Genomic DNA, 22,387 nt, shown 5'->3' on the forward strand with positions numbered 1-22,387 from the left:
GCTTATAGTTTGCAAATAGTTCTTGATCAATCAAGCATTGTTTAAGCCAGGGCATTTAATATTGAAAATGCAATGTGTGTCCGGGAGTATATAATATATCGCCACATTTAACTATTTTATAAAAGACTTAAACGCATTAATTATTTTGAAGCAGCATCTATTGGCTTTATAATGAACTATGTAGTCAAAGGTTGTCATTAAATGTCATGTCAAAAAAAAATTATTTAACTAAAAGACTATAATTTATACCTGTATAATATATTATATATTATTAAGTCTTATTCCAGTACCCTTATTACACTTCAACACGTGAACAGAAGGAAATATATCCATGTCAGACCGCGAGACCGGTAAATTCTTGAAAATCTCCTTTTAGTAAATGGGCACACGACAAACGTCCAAAAATGGTTAAACGAGGCAATTTAAAGAATAATTTGGCTTGACTATATGAAGTTATGAAACAAAGGCTTGACATTGAATATAATGTACCACTATATTTGTACATACATATACGTACTTATATGTGCTTTACGGCAACAATAGAATTTTATTATTACGTCACTTGAAGTACTAACCTTATATCCTAAATGTAGTCTTAAAAATCCAAGTTCCAAAATACTTGAAATTTATTGTATATAAAATTTGTCACCATTTGTTTCAGAAAATGTTAAGTAATTTTATGTACCGGTTAGACTCTTACAAAAATAACCACTTCTTGGTTGCAAATTTAAACGCTAGTAAATAAACTGATTCCCGGGCCGGGAGAAATATTTATATAGCCTATATTTATTTCTCTCGTGAGTTTGGGTGTAATTAGTGGTTGTCTATGTGTGTCCATGGCACCCGCGGCACAGGGTTTTCCTAGTGCGGGGCTATGTTGAGTGTATGCGTTATTATATTTATTATAAAAAAAAGTATGGTGTAATTTTACTCGAGTTCTGTATTTTGCGATTGCTATATATTGGAAACGAAACTGTTTTTTTTTATCTATACTGCGTATATTTGTTTTTTTACACAAAATTACATTTTGGGTTCTTTAAGGCTCTAATGGTCACGGCTGACTCCACAATTTTTATTATTTTTTTATTTAGGATAGAAACAGCCATATTTAATACAATTCTAACCTTAACATAAGTTTAAAACTTTTTGGATGGGCCAATTGCAGTTATCAACGAAAATAATAACTGATAATGGACGTATAATATTAAGAATAAAAACAAAAGTAGGAATGAATAAATTTAAATTAAATAACTCTGTCTCTGATAAACGACAAACAATACGAGAAAGTGGTAGTGTTAGCATTACTGCGCTCCGGTTTAGAAGGGCAAGGGTACTCGTGAAATTACAGGCACATGGGACTTGTCAACTTATGTCTCAGGGTGACGGGCGCAGTGGCTGTGCCCCTCAAATCTTTGTGATTTTAAGCTCTGAGTGGCACTGCAACTGTTATGGACTGGCGTGTAGCTTGCCATCAGGCGCACGACTTGTTCGTCCCGTCACTTGATATTATAAAAAAAACATAATAATACATACATATAATACATTAAACGTTATATACACAACACTATTACGTATTTAATATATAAATATAATATACGTTATATTATAACGTCATACTACCACTTTATAAGATTGCGAACCTTGAATATATTGTGCAAATGACCAAATGATATCGGAGTACAGCTAATCGTTTCACAGTTTTAATTTAACGTTTGTTTTGAAGCAGTGTTTAGAATCTACCAAAGGGTCAATATGTATTCATACAAAAATTATTATTTCAACTACCTTACTTTTTAGATAGTGTATATTTTTTGGCTATAATCGAACACTGTAGTGCTGTAGCCGCAATAAAATCCTTTTTTTTAATTTTCACAACTTGACACCGGAAACGACACTAAGTTTCTGAATGTATTTATAACTGCAGCACTGTAACATTCTATTTGAACAAGATTAGCGTTTTCTAGCTGAGAGAGCCGGGCGAACACTAACTCACAAACATTTAAAAATCAGCCTATGGACATAGACTAATCACTGACCTCAGTTTGGCTACTTAATACAATTTAACTATTATGACTATAAAGGGATTTTTCACAAAAAAATATGTGAATATTATGGTACTAACAACATCATGATATTCAACTAAATATTACATGTTGAATATGTCAAATTTAATGTTTCTCTCTTGCACGCAGCTGCCCGCTTATTACTTTCGCTCTCACTGCCTTGGGTTGGACGGAAAAGATATACTAGAGATAAGTCACCTTATGCTCACCTTTCCTATAATTAATAATTCTTTTCATTTATATTACAATACATTCAACTTTAATGTAATCAATGAAGTTATAGATTAAATATTGCAAGCAATGCGACCGACGGAGAAAGACAACTATCTCTTTCCTTCACATTGCAGTTTGACGTGTGATTGCCACTTGCTACGATCCTGATATACATATTTCGCCTTATCAATACACATCTGTGATTTCTTCTTTATTCTTTCCCTTTTTTATTTATAAGGGACACAAACAGTTATAATAGAATAACTTACAAAACATGTTAAATATATGCCGAATTGCACAAACGACCATTATGTCTAATGTTCCATTAAATAACATACTGTCTCTGGTTTAACTTTGATAAAACCAACAATGATAATTAGTGTCATATAAATTTAAAATTCTTGTTTACTCATTCGCTGACAGTTAATAATTATAATAGGCAAGTTGCGATTGATAATTTTTACACAGTAACGCTGTCAATTACTTGCCCTTGTTACTTTTATGTATTATTATAAGAGGCAGTGAACATTGCGTACAATTAAACTGTATTTACCAGTGTCGGCACTAGGCCATGTGGCACGTGACCAAAATATTAATAGGTACTTAGGGAGATTTTTCCCAGTGATCGGAAATTCGGGTGCAAATGGTGCAATTGAGGCTATCAGCCCAAAAAAGGTGTAATCCGTATCAATTTTTTTTCTACGATATTACTTTAAGTGGATGCTGATAAGCAATAACGTGTTAACCCGCTAAAACTCGAAAATGGAAATATTAATGGCAAATTGTAGCTTGTCGTCTCGTCTACATTTTACAAACATAAAGTAAGTGATTTGAAACCTCTAAATAAGAGAAAATGGTAAACACAGTTGACATAAATCCATTAGCCATAACCACGAAATCTTTAGGTGCCATTTTCTCAAAATTATGCTCATGTTGGTTAACACATTATTACTTATCAGCATCCAAGTGATACTAAAGTACATGATTAGTTTAAATTTGGAGGCTATTCTCATGACTACTAAAGAAAATTAGCTATTTTTATACATGAAAATAGCATCCAAATATAAATTAAATATGTACATTTAAAGTAACATTATAAGTAAACAAAAAAAAAATTATTAATGGGGGTTACACCACTTTAGCGCAGATAGTCTCAATTAATTATAAACAATGTTGGGAAGCAGTAGCTCGTTCGTGGCTCTTTGGAGGTGTCGCCAGTGGCGGTTCAGCGCCCGTGTGAGCCATATGCTGTGCACCATGGGTAAAGCCGGCACTGAACGTTAAGTAGATTTCAGAAAAACAATAGAGTACTTTCAAATGCTTGTTTCAAATTGTTTTTGATTTGTGTTTTGTTTCATTGTGTTTGTTTCAAATGCGAATCAGTGCAATAGAATTTAATCTTTATTACCTTCATCGTATCTTCATCGTTGTTCTACAATACTTACTCATATCAATGTACAGGACCGGAGCTCGCCAATAGTTGACATTTAAGATTTAAATTTAATTCTGTGCCACACTTGCGATAACAACGGTTCAAAGTGTCAAGTTTGGTGTCCTTTTGACTGAATCATTCACAACTCGCATACATCGATAACTGTCTAGAACAGAGGACTATTTCAAACACACCTTATTATCGGAAACATTGTATAAATTGAAAAACGAATTGTATATCACGCAAATGTGGTCACTTGATTGTCTTTATTTTAACCAATGGAAAGCTCTGTGACCTATCCACAACAAAATGTTGTATATTCTGAGTACAGAAGTGTAAAAATAATAAAATTATTTAGAACAGAGTCGACTAACTGATTTCACTACTCTATGTCATCGATTAGACACAATAATGTCACACACGGGCTTTCGCCATCTGTTGATAAGAGTATCATTTGGGAGTACGCCAAACAAATTTATAATCAAACAAATAATAAGTTTTAAATTACAACACGCTATTTATTTGTTTACCAATCGGTGCATTGAACTCATAAATATTGTTGGAATTAGCGTAATTGTAAATGTTGATAAGAGAAATTGGTTTTAGAAGACTGTAAATGTTAGGTTTTTTCTAAATGTTTTTTTAAATGTGGTTTTTACAGACTGGGTGTTAACATAATTGTTACACCCATACTAATTAAGACTTTTTGATTTAGGCAATTGTTTGATTTACAAAAGGCACATTTTCTATGGAGAAACAAAATTTTTTGTTGCTCGTTCAAATTTAAAAAAAAACCTACTTGCTAAAATTGTTTCAACAAGTGAGCATGCAAAACTTTTTTGTCTCTGGTCAAATCATAATAATGATCGATTCACATCAACTCTTAAAACACACTGAGTCCTGTGAAAGAAGTCGTGCGGGGACGTACGGCCACCTTACATATTTCTGCCGCCAAGAAGTCATGTGGCCATTACTACGTTCCGGTCTTGAAGGGTAAAGATCACAGATCACATAAATACTTGGTAAGGGTGTTGGTGAAATTACAGGCACTATGGACTTGTCACCTTATGTCTCAGGGTGACGGGTGCAATGGCAGTGCCAATCAGATCTTTTGGATTTAAAGCTCTGAGTGGCTCTGCAACTGTTATGATCTAAGCGTGTCGTTTAACGTATTCCCCACTAGGTATCATAGAAAAAAGTTTAAATGCCTCTTACCGCATCAACCAAATCTGTGCCAATTTCTTCAACGCTGTTTTCAATTTCCGACAAATTCCTTTCAAACGCCTGAATCCTATCTTTCACTTTCATCTGTTCCGTATTCTCTTGGACATTAATTTCCAAGATTTTTAAACTGTCCAATACGTCCACTGGAGTATTGTCCACCATAGTTTTAGTATCACTGTCTTCCATAGTGACTTAATTAAGTTTTCGACAAATAAAAATATTCACTGTCAACATAACTTTGTTGGATAACACTGAACTCACATGACACTGTAATAAAACAATTAAGGCATTTTCACTCTTACAACTGTCTAATTAAGGTATGGTTTCAATTCAACTTACACTTTTGAAATATCCTAGAATTTAATGAATATAATTAATCGATTAAAATTGCTTTCTCGAACGAGACAAACAAACAAGGGTCATTTTCTCTTTCTAAATTCGGTGGCAATTTTGTATGAATAAAAGTATCGTTTAATATTTCACGTTAATATACTAGAATACCCTAATGATAAAAATTAGTACAGAAAAAAAGTACAGAACACTAAACTTAAAATGACCCACAACAAAATTTATATTATTTTATACTGCAAATTTATTTATACTGTATAGCAAATTGTACAGCGCTCTTAAAGGTCATAAGTAAGAATAAATTTTTGCTTGACAAAATTTTATTTTTTTACGCGATCGTTCCTGATTTCAACATTATTAACTTCATTGTTCATCACAATTCAAAGATGGCGCCTGCACTAAACATGTTTTAGCGTAATTTTCAGGTTAGTTTTCTCTACCTTAATTTTGATGCCAATTTTAACTATTTAAATATTCTAGAATATTATCATGAAGTATTAGTTAATATTCAACCATAGCATCTTTATTATTAGTTATTTAACATGTCACGATATTACATTTGAACACATTAATAAAAATTGCCAGCGAAATTAGTTAACTGAACCTGAAAATGACCCTTTAACTTCCTACGTTAGAATTAATCATAAATTCAACAAGAATTGTCACTGAACTAAGTAAGTATTTAAAACAAATGATTAATGAACATAAAACGATCGGTTACTAAATAAACTTGATATTATAAGAAAAATAAAAAAACAAGTTACGACATAACGGATGTGCGTGGATTGGCAGATTGCGTAAAACATTTATAATGCAGAGACTGCAATTTAAATAAATATCAAACATGTAGCACTATTTATAGAGACATTATAATGTTTTATTACCGACTGGAGCTCATTGAGTATTGAATTCTACAGAGTAGAGGATATGCGTTTGACGAAAAATATGTATATAGTCATGGATATATTTAGAGGAACGCAAAAGAAGGTGGAATTATGGTAACCATGTTCATAAGGTTCATATGAGGCACTGGCCACATATATACCAGAATGTTTATATAAAAAAAAACATCAATCGTCTTTAGACTTCGATCACAAAGTGGATAATGTTTGAAAAATTTTAATGCCGAAAAAAGCAAAAAGTTTTTGACCTTACAATTTTTTCTTTTCTTCTAAATATATTAACATAGTAATTGCTAGCTACTGATCTAAAGAATAAAATACAATAATTCCGATTTCTTAAAGGGAGGTATTAGTCACTCCACATACATGTTACTTCAATGAACACTATGATATACTTTACCTTAAAAAAATCTCTGCTGATAACATTTACTACCTATATATTTATTTTACGATATTTTAGAGAATGATACTAATATGAACAAAATTCACTAGACCCAATATACATATATCACTATTTATATCATTTACTATAAATGATCATACGTACAACTCACCTAATATGTATAAATTGGGGCCAACCAATCTTATTTCACACGATTTACTACATTTACAGTAAATGTTGTTTGTATTTATGTATATATTCAATCACTCAGTCTACAATATTCAGCCTTTATGTCGGAATAATTCAACACAAAAATATAAACACAACAAGAGAAAACACCAAATTCAATGTTATCCAACAATTTCAAATAGATAGTTCTTACAAAACTTGCAACATACTTCTTTAGGAGTACGTAGTACAACAAACTGATAGATAATAAGATGGTATATCGGCCCGGCACATCATCAAGGATGATCTCGAGAATGTTTTTCAGATAAACCGTAATCTCATTCGATGATCTATACATATATGCTCGGCCAGTGTTCTATAAACACGAGCTTACATAAGATAAAAAATCACAGACTAAGTACTGGTTTTTTTTATATAATAATAACACATGCACTCTACAAAGCCCCGCACTAGGGAAACTCTGAGTCGCGGGTGCCATGGACACTCACATAGACAACCACAAATTACACCCAAACTCACGGGAGAAATAAATGTAGGCCATACAAATATTTCTCCCAGCCCGGGAATCGAACCTGGGACCTCTGCGTGGCAGTTCAGCATGGTAACCGTTCGGCCACGGAGGTAGTTAAAAAGTTAAATAATAGAACAAGTTGTGGCTGATATGACCGGAGTATTTTTTTAAATATTTGGACATTTGAAAAAATGTAAGTATGCAATATTCGGTACACCTTAAAATATTTACATATGGTTTATTTTTGTTAACATTAAATACTGAATTTATGAACAAATGTGGTTTATATGTATATAGTGCCCAATTAACACACATGGACTGTGTTTAAAAATTGTTGAACATTCGGAAAAATATAAGCTGTACTTCAATTTATTCATCAAGGTTCCAATCTTAATTGCACTGTTGATATGGCATGACATAACATGGTTGATTTTTGTTAAAATCGTAACATTTATTACTGAACAAGTGGGATTTTATATATGACAAATTAATACATCTGTAGTGTTTTTAAAATGTTTGGACATTCGAAAAAAATAAGGGATACTAAAGGATGCAGTTTCAGGCGCAACTTTAAAAATATTCCCATAGTACGGTCGATTTTTCTTAAAAATATAACATTCTATGCGGAATTACTGAATAAGTGGAATTTTTATATATTATGATTAATTATATATTAAAAAAAATTGTCATATGGTTGATTGTAGTCACAAGGAGAAAGGCTCACAATTAGGTTTTTCACAGAAAGGCGTGATTGTTATAATAGGTTTTTTCTTAAACTTTGATTTTAGCAGTACCTTAACTTTTAATGAAATAAATTATTATTATTATTATTATTATTATTATTAAATCATTAGCTGAGGACATTGTTTTTTAAAATAAAATGATCAGTGAAACATTAATTCTAAAACAAAAATAGAACAATCTGACAATTCGTAGTATAAAGGGCGCAAAAACCAAACAACAAAATATTTACTATATTGGTATGTCTCTAAGTAGATTTACGTAAAAAAAACTAATTTTGGTGAATAATAAATAGAATACTCTTTTTTTATATATAAAAATAAGTGCGCATTTGACCTCCATTTCACCTGATGGAAAGTGACGATGAGGTTGAGAATGTAGCATGCACACCTCAATAATGCCTATGCACTCTCGCCTTGAAAAGGTCCAAGTTATAGCGTTCGGGGAACAAGTCTGCAGGCAGGGAATTCCACTCCCTAGCCGCTCGCTTCGCATAAATGCGGAAGCGAAACGCTTTATGCGATTCCTGAGAATATCCACAACATAGGGGTGGAACCCCAGCCCACGTCTAGTCCCCCTATGATGGAAAGGGGAAGGCGGAATCAAAATATGCAATTCCATCGCACACTCTCTGGCTGTTAAAGCATTTCTATCTCGAACTATCGAATTAATTAAGAGCTCTCATGCCAAAAAAGTTTTGACGTTGGCTCCGCCCAAATTTGTGAAACAAATATATGCCTGAAGTTCGCGTGACATGCGACAGGAGATATTGAATTTTGCGCATTAAAAGTACCAAATTCGTTTTAGCGGAATAACTCTAAAACTAAAGGGATTAAAAAAATCCGTAGTGACAGTTGTCGATCATGCATAAATATAATTAATTATGTAATTTTTGTCCTAATAACCTGCAAAATTTCGAGGATAAATCGTTAAACTGTGAAAATTAGAGGTCATTTCGTGATTTTTATCTATCGAGGAAACATTATTGTTTTATATTTCTGATTAATGTCTATGCTTGAATATACCGTGTAGTTACTCATACAATATTTTATTTTTAACTTTAAAGTGGATATACCTTTCTAAAATCAAATCGAAGATTAGGAATTTTTTCTCTGCTCCCTCTTAATGCCAAATTCTATTTTAGCGTAACAAAACAACTGATGTCGTATATTTATAAGCAGCTGACAGTCGACAAATGTGTGAACAGTAAAAGGAAAAAAAACTCTAGCAAAAACATTATTAGCTAAACGACTTCCACATTCACAGTAAACACATTTTCTGAGTTTTAAAATAGACATATTGTGTGTATTTTCATTATACACGCTGCTTCTAAAGTAACTATAAAACTTTAAATACATAGCCAAAAATAAAACTATTTTTATTGGGTGTAAATTGCGTATATTTGTTCTTTTCTTTACCACAACAAACCAACGTTTCGAGACCTTTACAAGTCCCATGGTCACGGTTGACTCAGTTATGGGACTTGTACAAAGCCCGAAACAGATTGTTAGTTGTATTTCAAATTACAACTGTTTTTATAAACAAAAAACCGACCTTTAAAGTTTGTAGAATTACATCTATTTGCCAAGTTTTATTGAAATCAACCGAATTCATTCCCTAATTTGCTACACTTAGAGGTGAAATAGTTTCTTCAAATTTGAATGGGATCACTACGGTCGTACCCCCTTTTTAATAAAAAAAAAGAATCTTCAAAATCGGTACACAAATAGCGTAACTTATACGAGTGATTTTCAGGTTAGTTTTTTCTACCTAATTTCGGTGGTCGAGTCTTGAATGTTAAATAATATTTCAGGGCATTAAACTCGAATATTAAATAATACTTCATGACAATATTCTACAATACAAATACAAATAACTACTAAGATACCTTGACTACCTCAGCGTGAATTCAAATTTTTCCCGTACTCATACGGATCATTTTGCTTGGGTCGAGAAAGTATTTTTTTACAAACGAAATTAAAGCCATTTGAAAAACTTATATCGTATACTATCCGAGTTCTATTTAGTTCAGTTGATAAAAATATCATTGGCATATGTAAAGTGCCTATTAAATATAGGGGTTTTCTTGTAAGTTTGTGTTGTTTTTCTGTCGCGAAAATTTTTAAGAATCGTGATTTCATAACGTATATATCCTCAATTTTATTATATATTTTTTCTATAGTGATTACTTCAACACTTACACTGTTATTTGGAATTAACCAATACCATTTGAGGTTGTATATACTCATGGGTAATCTGTGTTGCCGGTGCGATGTATAACGTTAATTTGGCGGATCTCCCAAAGTATAATCTTTAACTAAAGTATAGTAATATAACTAATGTAACACTTGGCAATGGTTTTGCGTCAAAACGAATCTTTAGATGCCAGTGTAGTTTGTGCCCTTGACATTTTTTGAAAGTATTTATTTTTAAATGTTTATTTATTACTCACAAAAAAAAGTTTTAGGAATTATTATGAAATGTTGAACGGTTAAATTAATGATGTTGGCCGTGTGGCGGTCCAGACATCTTAACAAACTACATTAAGTGGGTGTCACTACCATGCATTCGATGTCGTATCCAGCACATTTATTCTTAAACTTGTGTGAGTTGTTTTAAGGTTGGATACCCACTTGCAGCACTGCTCAAGCACCGTACGTCAAGAGCACATCGAGAATGATAGAGTTTTGAGCATTTTTTAAATAATATTAAGTGACGGGACGAGCAAGTTTTGTGCGTGGTGGTAAGCTACACGCCTGTCCATAACGTTGCAGCGCAATTGCCACTCAGAGCTTCAAATCGCAAAAAACGGAGTGGTACTGCCATTGCGCCCGTTACCCCGAGACATAAGTTGACAAGTCCATGTGCCTCCAGTTTCACCAGCACACTTACCCTTCAAAACCGTCACATCGCAAAGTAATGGTCACATTACTGCTTGGCAGCAGAAATGAGTAAGGTGGTAGTACTTATCTAGACGAACTCTTTCACAAGGAGCTCTACCGCTACTATGAAATTTAATTTAAAATGTAAATGTTAAGCTTATTTTATTTATTTTATTTATTTTATCGTGCTTTTAACCCTGTACTCATTGACTCCTGTACTAAACGGTTTTCTATGTTTATTTATTTATTTCTTGCTCATAAATTCTATTTTCCTATATTATTAGTTTTATTGGTTTATATTTGTCTGGCAACAAAATTTCCATCACAGCATCCTAAAATTACTGTGAACTCTAGGGTAACTGAGGTCGTAAATTATGGTCTAGTAGTTCTTCTTCTTCAAGTGCCTCTCGAACTAGTGAACGTTGGCAGTCAAGTCAGCATAACTGTTCCTGTCTGTGACGAGTCTAAACATTTGAAGGGCGTGGTTTAACAAGTGGATATGAATGAGTAACTTACCTTCTTTTCAAGCTGTTTCTTGACTGTAACAAGCTGTTCCAAGTCATCTTCATGCTGTCTCCTAAGCTGAGCTCTCAGCAACTGCAGCTCCCGGTGCGCTTGTTCATATCTTCGCTTGTATTTGTCAGCGCCGGCTGTCGCGTCAGCTTCAGATCCTTCCGAGTCTGAAGGCTCGGCGCCTCCGCCCTCGGCAGAGCGCCAATGCAAAAGCTCAAGTTCCAGACGCTCCGATGCCTGTACACATAAGACAGGGAACAAATGTTAAAAAAGTCAAGCGTTATTTGTTTGTCTTTTTTATGATACTAAGTGACAGGACGAACAAGTCGTGCGCCTGGTGGTAAGCGGCGCGTCTGTCCGTAACAGTTGCAGTGCCGCTGAAAGGGCACTGCCACTGCGCCCGTCACACTGAGACATAAGTTGAAAAGTCTCTGTTTTATGACATTTTTTAGTCTATTGTTGGTTCTCGTTGCTACATCATAACTCATTGTGTGTGACTTCGTGTAGGGAAGTACTGCCACCTTACTTATATCTGCCGCCAAGCAGTTATGTTTTAAAAAAATATTATTAACCTCCTAAGGCCCAGCAAAATTTAATGGGAGAAGCGCTAAATCCCAAATGTACATTAGAGTGTGCAATTGCATTTAGTAAAATATATATATATTAAATGTTTAAGAATACATTGCACTAAATGTAGTGCAATGTATTCTTATATATATATATTTTATATATATATATACTACATTTGTATACGATATTTTTCGTTCATTTAAATGCACAATCGGCGTTTATAAAAGGGGACAGGCAATAAAAAAAGGATATGGACAGTATTTTTCACATTATATATGTCATATTATAAGTATTTAAAAAATTTAATGCTTCACATATTATGAACATTTTAATGTACACTGGGCCTTACGAGGTTAAGAGATGGGACGAACACGTCGTCATTTAAATCGCAATGATCTGAGGGTCACTCCCACTGTGCTCGTTATCGTGAGACATAAGTTGATAAGACCCATGTGCCTGTAATTTCACCAGCACCCTTACCCTTCAAATTCGGAACGCAGTAATGCTCGCATTACTGCTTGGCGGCAGAAATAGGTGAGATGGCAACACTTCCCTGGGCGAACTCTTTCACAAGGAGCTCTACTGCTACGAAAATATATAAATTTAATTTTTTATGAATATCGTGATATTTTTATTATAATGATATTCGTCTATTTTGTTGCGAAAATACTCATTTGCTATTTTTATGGATACATAATTCCAAACGTTGGTTGCGCAATTATAAATTGTGTCAGTTCCATCTATATTGTTCTATTCTATTTCTTAAATAATAGCATTTATTGGTAAGTATTTTTCTCATCGCACAGTAAAAGCAATTACATTTACGTTTTGGCAACACTATCCTCCCTCTCACCCGCTCCCCGCTACCTCAAACTGTCGTCACGAGTTCAAAAACATAAGACAACCAGTGTACATGAGAAACTCTTTTCTAAGGATTATTTTAAGTATCGCTCATGTACACTGGTTGTCTTATGTTTTTGAACTCGTGTTAAATGGGATTTTAGTAGCATTGAAAGAGTTCAATGCTACTAAAATCCCTTTAAAACATGTTCGCTATTCAAAAAGTGTAGACATTGTTGCGAACAAAACAAAAACTGTGACACTTTAACAAACTCAATGCTGGATGTGCAAGGTGCCTTCACGAGGTAAGTCCTGGCCGCCAAACATAAAAAGAATTTCCTTCGATACGACTGGACTAGAACCAGTATCTGTTGTCTCAATATGGCTACTACCCTGTCAACTAAGCTACGGATCCAGCTAGCAGATTTCACGAATTTGTCTATTTGCTTGTTGCGGCATTGTACTGGGTTTAAATGGCTTTTTCTGTGATACCTGTGATAACTTATGAAAGTTTCTTATTAAGACTAATCTCACTTATGGAGCGCAGTGATGATTTGGGTGCCTGTTTCTTATGACGCTTTTGCCTTGTTTTTTTTTAATAAAGCTGATAATAAATAAATAAATAACGTAACGTAACATATACTCATAGCTTCGTACTAGGGAAACCCTCTGCCATGGACACACACATAGACAACGACAAATTACACGCATACTCACGAGATAAATAAATATTGGCCATAAAAATATTTCACCCGATCCGGGAATCGAAACCGGTACCTTTGCGTGGCAGACCAGTATGATGACCGTTCGGTCAGGAGGTCAGTTAATTAAAAAAAAAATTAAATGAAAAGATAATTCTGTTTCTCACCTGCTGCAACCTCTGGTTGTTACTGAGCAGGTCTCTGTTGTCCCGTTCGATGCGCAAGCGTTCCGCCGCTTCGGCGTCGGCGCGCTCCGTTGCCAGGGCCGCCGCTGCACGTTCCTCGGCTAACTCGCCACCGACTTCTGATAGCTGTGGAAGAAGACAAGAGGTCTTTTTTATAATTTTCTAAACATTAAAAGTATTAATTTCAAGTTTTTGTTTATAACAAAAGACTAAGGTAGGTTAAGTTTTTTATCGGGATTAACTGTTGTAACTACAGAGTTAGGTTTTCGCGATTGTTCTGGTGAGCAACGAAATAACACCGGTGGCATTACCCAGAACAACCAGACCAGAACCAGTTTCGAAGTCTATCTTCCAAATTTGTCTTTCCGCGAATCGAACCTCAGACCTCCTCATCTAGTGCCTACAGTGATAACCATCAAATGTTATGACAAAAACGTGAAATACAGCAGATGAGTGATGGGAGATGACTTGATCGCTGACTCTCAAGTAATAACATGCCAGTCAATGGCGTAATAAATCCGTGACGTATCCTTGCATTGAATAGCCGAACTTAAACTACACAGGGTAATGGAAAATTTCCAATAACACTGTTGGAGTAGAAGTTTAATAGCAGTCTGAAAGTCGAATCAGGCCTTTATTTATAAATAAAAGCCAATTCTGGATTTGCGATAAAACAAAACAACGGTTAACGTTATTCTTTACTCTAAAGGCGCCTTCAAATTAGACGGTTAGTTTGGAATATTTTCTTTAAATTAAAATGGGACCAATACTGAGGTACCCTCTTTCGAACAAAAAAGAATCATCAAAATCGGTTTACAAATCCAAAAACAAAAAGTTATCGCATTACATACAAAAAAATACAGTCGAATTGAGAACCTCCTTCTTGTTGCGAGTTGGTTAAAAATGTAAACGAATTACTAGATTTAACACATAGTTAATATGAAAATCTCGAGAAACAATTAAACCCTGAAATACCAACACATATAAAACATTTAGCTGCACTAACGAGCCAATGCATCAGCTATAAGGTTAAAATTGGAACTATGACGTCCGGAACGGGTGGTCTCGACGGTGGTTTGACGGATTTTCCATTCATAAATACGTGCCAACCGAACTCAGTAAACCAATTCAAGAAACACGTCAATTGTATTTTCAGAATAGCTGTTCGTTGAAAAGAGACAAATCAGGAAATAAATATTCACACTCAATTAATTTTTAAATCAAGGTTTGATCTGCAAAAAATGCTGGATATTATGAATGAGTCATTTGGAAATTATATTGAGGTATAAAGATTAATGCAGAGAAGACAAAAGTGATGGCTTTTGAAAGAGACCAGAACGTGAGAACGGTATGTAAGATTAAAATACAGTTATGAACGTTGACCAAGTGAATGAGTTTGTAGCAGTAGAGCTCCTTGTGAAAGAGTTCGTCCAGGATAATACTGCCACCTTACCTACTTCTGCCGCCAAGCAGTAATGTCAGCATTACTGTGTTCCGGTTTTAAAGGGTAAAGGTGCTTGTGAAATTACAGGCACATGGGACTTGCCAACTTATGTCTCAGGGTGAATGACGCAGTGGTAGTGCCCCTCAGATCTTTGGAATTTAAAGCTCTGAGTGGCACTGTAACTGTTATGGACAGGCGTGTAGCTTACCATTAGGCGCACGATTTGTTCAACCCGTCACTTTTTTCAACGTCTTGATGATGGAAAGTTTGATGAGGACATTGAAAGAAGGGTACGAAAGGGAAACGCTGTAAATGGAGCCATAAATGGTCTAATGGGGAGCATCATCTTATCCCAAAAAGAACACAAGTCCATAGACAATGCTTTGCTGGTTCCTACACTGACGTTTCGTAGTGAGAGTTTGATATGGCAGAAGAAGCATGCAAGATTTAATGCCGTGGAGATGAGATCTTTGAGGAAAATTTGTGGAATAAAGTTGAGTGATAAAGTGAAGAATACAATAATGCGTGAAAGATGTGGCTTGAAAAAGGATCTAGATCTAGTGACTAGAATAGCGAAAGGAATGTTGAGGTGGTTTGGGCATGTAGAGCTGATGGATGTAAGAAGATTTACCAAACAGATTTATGATGTGGTTTTAAGAGGACTTCCCAGAAAGACTTACATTGACCAGATCAGTGATGTCCTCAAAAAGGCTGGGATCCGAAGTGACAAGAATAAAAGAAGTTCTATGAAAAGGGTAGTTGATGTATGTGAGGTTCGAAAGTTGTGTCAGGATAGAGTAAAGTGGTGTTCTATGCCTACCCCTCCTGTGGGACTAGGGCGTGAGCTTATATATGAATGGTTTGCGTGCGAAATTAAATTTGAAATTTACCAGGAACTTTTCGTTGATGAAAAACATCGCGATAAAACCTACACGTCGAAGTAGGTTCACGACTCTCGTAAAATGTGTAATGTCTCCAACCCGCATTGGGCCAGGATGGCGGACTATGGCTTAAACCATCGCCTGAGAGTAGACCCGTGCCAAGCTATGTGACGTATAAATTGGTCGATGATGAAGATGATGATTTTTTATATTTATACTAACTAGATTTATACTAAATTTAAATTATTATATTTTAAATAAATTACAATAAAGTAATTATATTTTATGTAGATTGGTTACCATGTGACGGGACGAACAAGGGTGGGTAAGCGACACGCCAGTCTAACAGTTGCAGTGCCACTCAGAGCTTTAAACCACAAAGATGTCACTGGCACTGTCACTGTGCCTGTCTTCCTGAGACATAAGTTGACAAGTCCCTGTGCTCGTGATTTTACCAGCACTCTTACGCTTCAAAACTAGAACGCAGTAATGTGAGCATTACTGCTTAGCGGAAGAAATAGGTAAGGTGGCAGTACTTCCCTGGATGAAATTTCACAAGGAGCTCTACTGCTACTAAAAAGCTCTATTGCTATTAAATAAATAAATTATTGTCTCATTCATATTATAACCCGTAAATAATAACTAATTCTCTCAAATTTCCATCACTTTTCAGAGCTAGTAACTCTATGACCACTAACAAGCAATTTACAAACATAAAACGAGAAAAACAACCGCTTCCGTTTGACGCTGTGTGACATAAGCGCGATGAGGGACAGCCAAGAATGTGTTGGACGTGTGTTAAATTATAAAAACTGTGATACAAGTCAACAATGAAAAAAACATTATGTAGTGTTTAATTCATTGGAATTCTTGAGTTCCGCGCGCGACAATAAACTATAAAAGCAAGCAAGCGTTTCGGTAACTTTCGAGATATTAATAATTCGAATAATAATTTTAACAAAGTTTCTGCTCTTTACGATTTTGATTTGTCTCACGCAAACTGTGCGTACGTTAAGAAAGTATTATCTAATTCATTTTTTTATTACTAAAGTAACGTTACGGAAATTAGATGCGTAACGTTACATTGCTTCTATAATGTGTCATGTGTGTGTCCAATGTCATTTAGTTGTTTAGTGTTGTTAATGCTAGTGTTTTTGCTATAGTTTATCAGTAGGGAAATGTTTTTGCTTATAATTATTTTATATAGTTTCTATTACATTGTGATACAAGCTGTTTGTACCCTCAAAAATAAAATAAATAAATAAATATTAGCACCTAAAGTTTTTTTGGTAATAAAAATGTCAATTACGCTGATTTTGGTTAACAATAAGACTGAAACTAAATAATATATAAAAAGATATGTTGATAACTCAATTTCTTAAATTATGTCTATACTTTAGTTACGGAAAAAGAGCGCAGAATAGCAGAAAAATTATAATAAATAACTTTAGCAATTCCACGATAGATATAATAAACAGAATAAATATAATTTTACCTTACTTTTTCAAACTCGTATCTTCTAAAAAGTGATTATTCAGGAGATGGCAAAACTTTCTATTTTGTTTTAAATTTCCTATGAGTTTGGATCTATTACTTTAAGAATAGGCAAAAGCCAGTGTGTGAATATGAAGGAAATGTGATGTGTAAACAGCTTGCAAAATTAGTATATACAATCTATTTTTTGCATTTCAGTAACTTTGAGATACGAGTTTGAGAAAGTAAGGCGACGTTATGGTATTTTTTTGTGTTTGTTTTAAGTGTAATCTTTTATTTTATTTTCTGTTTGACCCAATGGTTGACAGGTAAAAAATGCCTTATGGCATTAAGTCGGCAATTTGTACATTATTGAATAGTGCAAAAAAGATTAAATAAATAAACTGACGCTGGAAAGGTAAAACGTCTAACGTGCATTTGAAAAATATTACAAGAGAGGGATTTGTTATATGGAAAAATAGAGTTTTAGCTTTTCTAAATAGCAAATAAAATTAAAGTTATGATTTTTTTCTTAAAAAAATTACTTTAAATCGCTCTACTATAATATGCTCCAAATGCACGTTAGACGTTTTACCTTTCCAGCATTGAAATACAATGAAATAATGTGCCAGAGAAACATACCAATCACCTGATCAAACTATTACGGAGTTCCCGGTACCATGAATACAAGAGCAACGGAATTTAGAAAAGATTCTTTCCCATAGTGCTATCGATCGTACCCAAATCGTACCCAGGACCACCTCATTCAGCGTTCTCAACACAACAATGAGTAATCACGAGCAGTTCGAATGACAAGATGAGAAAATTAAACGACAATATCAGTGCTACTGTAAGTAACTTGTCAGCTCTTACAGATGACTATAGTGTTCATAATTGCTCACTGAAAATGAAACCTAAGAACATTAACAAAATGTTCAAATCTGGAAGTGAGATCCTTACGAGAATAGCCGTGAGCACGTAAATAACATTGTGATTTATAAAATTGTCCAAAAAAAATCAAAGCAGTTTTAGGAATAGTGACCTAAATATAGTTATGGATATGACTAAATGAATTATGGATAGTAAAACGTCCCATATAATCCTTTCTTGTTAGCTACGAAACACTAAAAGCAATTGGCAACCATAGTCGTGGTATTATCGGAGGCGGGTGATTGCGAGAAGCGCCATCGCCTGTTCCAAACATCCGAGTGCGATTTATTACAGCGGGTTACTACAGATTATATCTTTACGAGACTCGCAAAACGATTTACTACAACATTTACAAAACTACCGATGAGTCATATTAATGTTTGGGACAACTTATGAAAAAAATATTCAAAATTTCACACCAAGTACTATTGTTTTGATGTAAATCTCTGGTAAATTCCACAGTTACTACTGCTAGCCAAGTCGTCACGTAACAACAAGATTAAATAGTAAATTTCGAAAGAGAGTTTATTAAAAGTCATCGTGTTATTTTAAGCCTAATCCTAATACAAATAAACCAACCTCTTCCATTTCGGACACGCTAGTCCGGTCCTCGGATATTCCACGCGTTGTGGATCTAGTGACGCTGCTGGCTCTACTACCACTCCTACTGAACAATGTGAAGCCTTTAATCATAATGTTAGTGGCAGACTTGGATCTTCCAACTTTTCGTCTTTTCCCATCATAATACATGTCTAGGTCAGTTTCATCTTTGTGGCCCAATCTGCGCCATTCATCCATAACATGGTCTGTTCTCCTCAAAAAGTTGTCTATTTTGCTGCTTAAATAATTCGAAGAGGTTCCTTCTTCCATGAAAGCCGCTACAGGCTTCATCCTCTGTCGAACTGGTTGCTTATTGCATCCAAGAACAAATTGCAAGTTGGCATCGAAGACCACAGGCGCTTGTTCTTTAGATCTGAGTTCCTTCAAGTCAACTCCAACAGAATTATCGCAAGACTGCGGGTATATCCTTCGCGGTGTTGGCGTCCTGTTATAATGCGTTGAGTTCATGCTGGAGGAACGAGACAGAGGTACGAAAGTTCCATTGCTGCTGCAGGTTGAATATTGGCTGCCTGAACTCTTCAAACTCAGAGATGGACTGGGTGATCGCGAAACAATCAAATTACTATATTCATGTCGTCTGGCCAATTCTGAAATGGAACCTGTTTCAACTGAAGCCGTCGACATACTTCGCCTGTAAGATGGACAAGGAGGCCGTGTCGTCAAACATCTTCCATTTTCTGGAGGATTTTGTAGAATAGTTTGTACTTCCTTTAACTGTTTGGTAACATAGAGTTTCCTGCCGCTGAGTAAAGATGTGGATGTTTTTGGAGGTACTTTTTCGTCGAAATTTATCGGCAAAGTTTGCGATTTCTTCATTGGCAGTATAGGTCGGCAGAAAGGCGCTTTTGGCGGTTTTCTTGGGGTCGCATCCAAAATGGGAGGAGATAGGGGCCCATTGGAATTTGGCGACAGAGCACCGTTGATGGGCGTGCGGTCTCCATTGTGTTGTGGTATCTGGAGTTCAAGGGGGCTGTGGCCGTTGACGTTGGCAGAAGGAGTATCGTTCGCGTGCGGCATGGTGTTGGCTTACGCGATTGTATTTCCTGGTGTTAGCGGAAGTCCCCGCATTGACAGTCTAGTGCCATTTCACTGGCGGGTTCAGCAAGCGAGTCGCGGTCGGTTTGGGAAGCGTGGGCACATCGGAAATAGAACCGGCGCACGAGGGCTCCGCGGACGCACTGCGCCAACGCCTCGAACTCGGTCGCCGGGCAGTGCCGCTCGACTATTTTAGTTTACGTAGATGTCGAAGTGCACGCGCGACTGACACGCATTGGACCTTCAAAATTGCAAAGCTTAGCCAATCACAACATTCGTAACTCTAAAACTTGTTCATCAATATATCACAGAGAAATCAACGCCAATCGATCATTTGATTTTGCACACGATACTAAATATTCTGTAACTGGAATATATAAATTAAACTAAAACATTCGAGGCAAAAACTACAAAAGAGCTTAGTAAAGACAAGCAAACAATTAAAAATACAATTCTGCTATAGATTGTTCGTAATCAACCTAGGATATCAAACAAGACAAAAAGCAATAAAGGATGCTATAAACAAAATTAGCAATAACGGTGTCAACCCATAAATATGTCAATGGATCAGAAGCTGTAGAGCATCAGACCGGAAACCGTGAAGGCCACGCTTGCTTATGCGCATTATAGTAATATACTAGTTTACAGACTAGGCTATGTTTCGCCGCTGTGAATGTTTTCAAATATTACTTACTGGAATTCTGATGATATAAATAAATCAATAATTTTACTCTAAAATAATTCAACAATTATCTGGGAAATGAATTTGTCTAATTTCTTTTTTCTTTATATACACTAGCTACACGCCTGTTCATAGTAGTTTCACGGCCGAGCTTTAAAACGCAAAGATCTGAGGGGCACTGCCACTGCGCTTGTCACCCTGAGACATAAGTTGACAAATCTTGGGACTTCAATTTCATCACCAAAATTAAAACGCAGGAATGTTCACATTACTGCTTGGCGGCAGAAATATGTAATTAGCAATATTTCCCTGGACGAACCTTTCACAAGAAGCTCTACTAAAATTGGTTCTAGTGCAGGTGTTCTAGATAGTGCCCCGGAGTGAATTTCTTTGCTCTGTTACTCATACTACGGGGAAATCCCTAGTTTGAGACCAGGTTATTGGTTCTTTAAGCCGTGATTAACACCTACTGATGTCAATATGGCATCGACCCGCTCTTACATTTAGAAGAAAAAAATGCTTAATAAAATATTCAACATGGATGATTGTATTTCTTTTAATTTGTCTTACTTCAAGATAATATACAACGTTGTCTTGGTAAATTAACTGCCTCTGTGGCCAGACGGTTACCATGTTGGACTGCCACGCATTTGCCAAACATTTATTTCTCTCGTGAGTTTGGGTGTAATTTATGGTTGTCTATGTGTGTGTTCATTGCATTCGCGATACAGGGTTTCCCTAGTGTGAAAATATATTTAAAAAATTTGAATATCAGTTTCAAGTCAAATATTTTAGTGCCCAAAAGTTATTCAACCAATGTTGCTAGCTAAATAACAAATAATCCCTTTCTTATCGCAGTATAACTTCTTATTACACCGGGTTTCAAAAATCTTAAAATCTATGATGAATTATGAGTACCTGTGCTCGAAAAGTCGGTTTGTTTGAATAAACAAATATACGGCATGTAGATTTGGGACTTGTAAAAGTCCGAAACGTTGTTAGTTCGTTTGAAAAAAACAAACAAAGAACAAAACAAACACGATACAGATCAGAAAAAAATAGTTTCATTTACAATATATAACAATCGCAACAACCTAAAAACTCGATCGATAATGTTGCTAAAGATTTTTAAAACACTATGTTTGTTCCTAATTTAAATATTATACCGATTTGACATAATAATGGTTGTAGAATATTTAAAAGAAATTTTCTATTGTACGTCAAAACGAAAGATAGTGTATAAAAGAAGATAAAAATAATCTTAAAGATTAAGATTGAGAAATATTTGAAACATTCACGATGAATCATGGTCTGTTACAAAGTTTGAAAACAACATAAAAAATGTTTAATAAAAATGAGATGAAAAAGAAAATATGTTGTAATTAACAAGGAACGGCTACAAAAATATAAATTTAAAGGTCTCGCAAAGTTAAAAGCGAATTAACTTTAGAACATCAAAGCACCAGACGTCATGGGAATCGTTATTCGGATAGAAATGTCGCAGTAAATTTAAGTTGTAAACGCAAAAAGGTTTTAGCAACCAATAACTTTGTGAAACGCGTTGACGTTTTTCAAAGACTGACGACTTGTGAAATTATTTTTCCATAACAACGATATCTTGTAGG

At 35.0% G+C, this 22,387-nt stretch overlaps 1 protein-coding gene across 3 annotated transcripts in view; it reads right to left on the reverse strand.

Annotated features, from left to right (window-relative positions):
• The window catches only part of LOC113240658 (unconventional myosin-XVIIIa), a 391,151-nt gene that overhangs the window by 12,938 nt on the left and 355,826 nt on the right, over window positions 1–22,387 (reverse strand). For all 3 annotated transcript variants that reach the window (XM_026478017.1, XM_026478018.1, XM_026478019.1), the window contains 2 exons: window positions 13,679–13,822; window positions 11,404–11,637 (listed from right to left, as the gene is read on the reverse strand). In XM_026478017.1, the coding sequence (XP_026333802.1) occupies window positions 11,404–11,637; window positions 13,679–13,822 (378 nt within the window). The remainder of the gene's footprint in view (window positions 1–11,403; window positions 11,638–13,678; window positions 13,823–22,387) is intronic.

The sequence above is a fragment of the Hyposmocoma kahamanoa genome, unplaced genomic scaffold (genome assembly GCF_003589595.1).
Source record: "Hyposmocoma kahamanoa isolate Upper Pololo Valley unplaced genomic scaffold, ASM358959v1 160, whole genome shotgun sequence".
Lineage (NCBI taxonomy): Eukaryota > Metazoa > Arthropoda > Insecta > Lepidoptera > Cosmopterigidae > Hyposmocoma > Hyposmocoma kahamanoa.